The following is a 3,565-nucleotide window of genomic DNA, read 5'->3' on the forward strand; positions in this document are numbered from 1 at the left end:
TATATATATATGTGTGTGTGTGTGTGTGTGTGTGTGTAATTTTATTTTTATCATAGATGGGGACCAATCTAAAGTGGCCATAAAAGATGAAGAAAGTTCATTAATAAAATTGGAAGAAAAGTCATGTAACAATCCTTTAGCAGGATTAGCAAATACAATTAATTCAATTACAAATGGTGTCAACAATGAAGACTCAACAACAATTCCTGTTTCTGTACCAGTTAGTGCAAATAGTAAACATGTACCACCAAAAGCAATGGTCAAACCACAAGTTCTTACACATGTAATTGAAGGTTTTGTTATTCAAGAAGGTATGAATTTAATGTTTGAAATATCATAATATTATTATCAATAAATATTAATCTAATGGTTTATATTTAATTAATTATAATATATTAATATTTTAATATATATATATTAATATTTTAGCGTCTGAACCATTCGCAGTTAATCGAACATCATTGAATAATACAGTTAATCAAGAAACAAATAATATTTTAAATCGTAATAGTAATTCATCATCTGAAAAAGAAAATCATGAAGAACCTCCAAGTAAGATATAAAAAATTCAATCTTTTTTAATATTAAATTTTTTATATAAATATTTTATATATAAATATAAGTAACATTAAATCTGAATTTACTCTAGGAAAAAAACATGCACCTAATTATTCTAATGATGAAGATATAAATAATGTTCAAATTGGAAAATGCGAAGCTTGTGGCAATTTAGTAGATGAACAAAACACTAAATTTAAAAAAGAGAAACGATTTTGCTCATCTGATTGTGCAAAAAGGTTAATAAATGAATTAGTTGTAGAATATTGTATATTATTAATATTTAATAATTTTTTATTATGATATATTTTGAATTAAATAGCAAAAAACGAGAAGTAAGAGATCGTGAGGGTACTGAAAAACAATGGACTGAGATAGAGACTGAATCTAAAAATGATGGAGACATGAAGAAAAACGGAGAAGAAAAATCATTATCCGCCACTACAACTACTACTTCTTCTGTTGATGATACACTGCCGAAAGTTAATCCTGTAAAGTGGACGGTAAGGATGTTATGCAAGTATAAAAATAACAATAAAAAAAAAATAATCAATATAATTAAAAATTTATAGGTTGGTGAAGTATGTGATTTTATACGCGGATTACCTGGTTGTGCTGATTATGCAGAAGATTTTGCTATTCAAGAAATAGATGGTCAAGCATTAATGTTACTCAAAGAAGATCATCTTATGTCGGCTATGAGTATTAAATTGGGTCCTGCATTGAAAATCGTAGCTAGAATTGATTCAATGCGTGTGGAATCGTTATCAAATTCTAATCCTACATCTAATAGTTCATAATGTTTATCATTAAATATTTTTACTCGCAGAATTTCAAGTTGCAGCCTGTGGGCTACAGGGTTTGTGCAAGTATTTGATCAGATCGTAGAATTAAGGTGTTTAACAAAACATAAAATGTTTTTATTAAAAAAATGAATGTTTTTTTTTTTTTTTTCTTTTCTTTATTTCGTTTGATCAGAATGTTCTTTTCTTTAAATGGAATAAAATATTGATTGTTAAGAATCGGTACTTCAAATTTTACTTTTATGATTTAATGATCGATCTATATAAAACTAAATTTCATTATTTTGTTGGTATACAAAGTAGCTACATTAATATTTCGGATAAATATATGTATTTAATTTTTTAAGTTCATTGTATTATATTAACAACATATATATACACAAATCCACATATAGTAAGTCTTACATTGTTTGTTACAAATGTAAATAGGATTGAATATTTGTGACTTTTCTAGTTTGACATGTATGTATATTTACTTTTAAAAATTTTTCTAAAATATTGCTGTTTGACTAATATAATGAAAAAACTGAGTACAAATTATGTCTATTACATAAAAAAAATAGAACGTTGTATATAAATATGATGTATTTTGTACTCGAAAACTCCTTTTGGAAGCTGTATAAAAAATATTGCCTTCTGTAAGACTTACGATAAATTCAAAAAACATTTGGCATTTTTAAAATGATTAGGCTTTACGATAAATAGCAATTTGTGTGCATGATTATATCACAATTTTTAATTGAGAGCATTTGCGATAACATTCTTGACCATGTATTACTTTGTAAATGTATCATGTGCACTCAACTTACGTATGTGTAAATATTAAACATAAAATGTTTATTTAATATACAAATTTTATAACATAAAATTTTACTTATTAACAGTAGTTATCCTTCCATTTAAAATAACTAGTTTTTAATTTAATAATGACATATTTTAAATACAAGAAGAATATATTTCAATTATTTGTATAAAATATGACATTGATTCAGGAAAACGATATTCTTTTTCATTAATATAATACTTAATGAATGTGAAATGTACAAAAAAAAAATAAAATGAATGCACATGTGTTCATTAAAAATGTTTTTCAAAATTAATATTCTAGCAAAAAATATTTGCATTTATAAAAAATGTGCAGTACTTTAATATTATAACTTCATTTTTAATATTTTATTAATATTAATAAAAAAAATTAAAATTATAGTTAGATAAAGATACAATATTTACAAAAACAAAATATAAAACACACTTTTTTTTTGAAAACTACTCAGGGTATATTTTCATAATATGTATATCTTTTTATAATAATTTAAATAACACTTAAATAATAAATGTACACAATTATAATAACAAATAAATAAAATCTGTAAAAAATATTATCAATGAAATTTTATATATAAATATACTTTTTTTTTTAGATTTTAACAGCATATATATTTTAAATAATTAATAAATGTAATAATTTTTGCCACATATAAAACATTCCATTAATATTATTGATAATTATAAATTTTATTTTAACTATTGTTTTATTACAACTTTTCTACATATTTTAAACTTATTATTAATTTATTATTAAATTTCTTTTATTTTAACCAACAATCGGTTTATATCTTCCTTCTTCTAATAAATCATTATTATTTTGCATTTGTATTTCTCGTAATGCAGGTTTTATATATCGAAAATAAACATATATTTTATATCCTAAAGTTACTCCTCCAATTACTGTAACACCCATACAAATTTTTACAAATCCATGATGTAGTTTATCCAAAATATAACTTTTTTTTCTATATTTCGGCAACATTTTAACCTAGAAAATATATATTTATTATTATAAATAATTTCAATAAAAATATATAATAAAATTTGGATTTATATTATATTATCTTTATATTGTTCATTGCATAATATATAATAAATATATTTTAACAAATACAAAAACAATAAAATAAAAAATGTGATTTTTATTATTATTACCTAAATATCAATCTTTTTTTAAGGTTATGAACGTATTCTCTATTTCTTGTTCAGATACAATAGTAACTAGAATCAGTTCGACATTAACCAGTTAATTTTCGATTAATATAAGAAAATAAAAAATTAGAAATATTAAAAATACAATTTTTTTATAAATATGATAGTAATTTTAATTAATAATATAATATTATTTGTTTTTAAATATTATAAATAAATCAAAT

The 3,565-nt window shown here is 21.9% G+C and overlaps 1 protein-coding gene across 3 annotated transcripts in view; it reads left to right on the forward strand.

The window, feature by feature from the left end:
• LOC102671218 (transcription factor SPT20 homolog) overlaps window positions 1-2,222 on the forward strand; it is an 8,420-nt gene extending 6,198 nt beyond the window's left edge. For all 3 annotated transcript variants that reach the window (XM_031511647.1, XM_031511648.1, XM_006618036.2), the window contains exons 9-13: window positions 57-311; window positions 430-552; window positions 650-797; window positions 881-1,061; window positions 1,131-2,222. In XM_031511647.1, coding sequence (XP_031367507.1) covers window positions 57-311; window positions 430-552; window positions 650-797; window positions 881-1,061; window positions 1,131-1,358 — 935 coding nt within the window. In that variant the 3' untranslated portion in view covers window positions 1,359-2,222. The remainder of the gene's footprint in view (window positions 1-56; window positions 312-429; window positions 553-649; window positions 798-880; window positions 1,062-1,130) is intronic.
• The last annotated feature ends 1,343 nt before the right edge of the window (window positions 2,223-3,565 follow it).

Source organism: Apis dorsata, unplaced genomic scaffold (genome assembly GCF_000469605.1).
Source record: "Apis dorsata unplaced genomic scaffold, Apis dorsata 1.3 scaffold_339, whole genome shotgun sequence".
Lineage (NCBI taxonomy): Eukaryota > Metazoa > Arthropoda > Insecta > Hymenoptera > Apidae > Apis > Apis dorsata.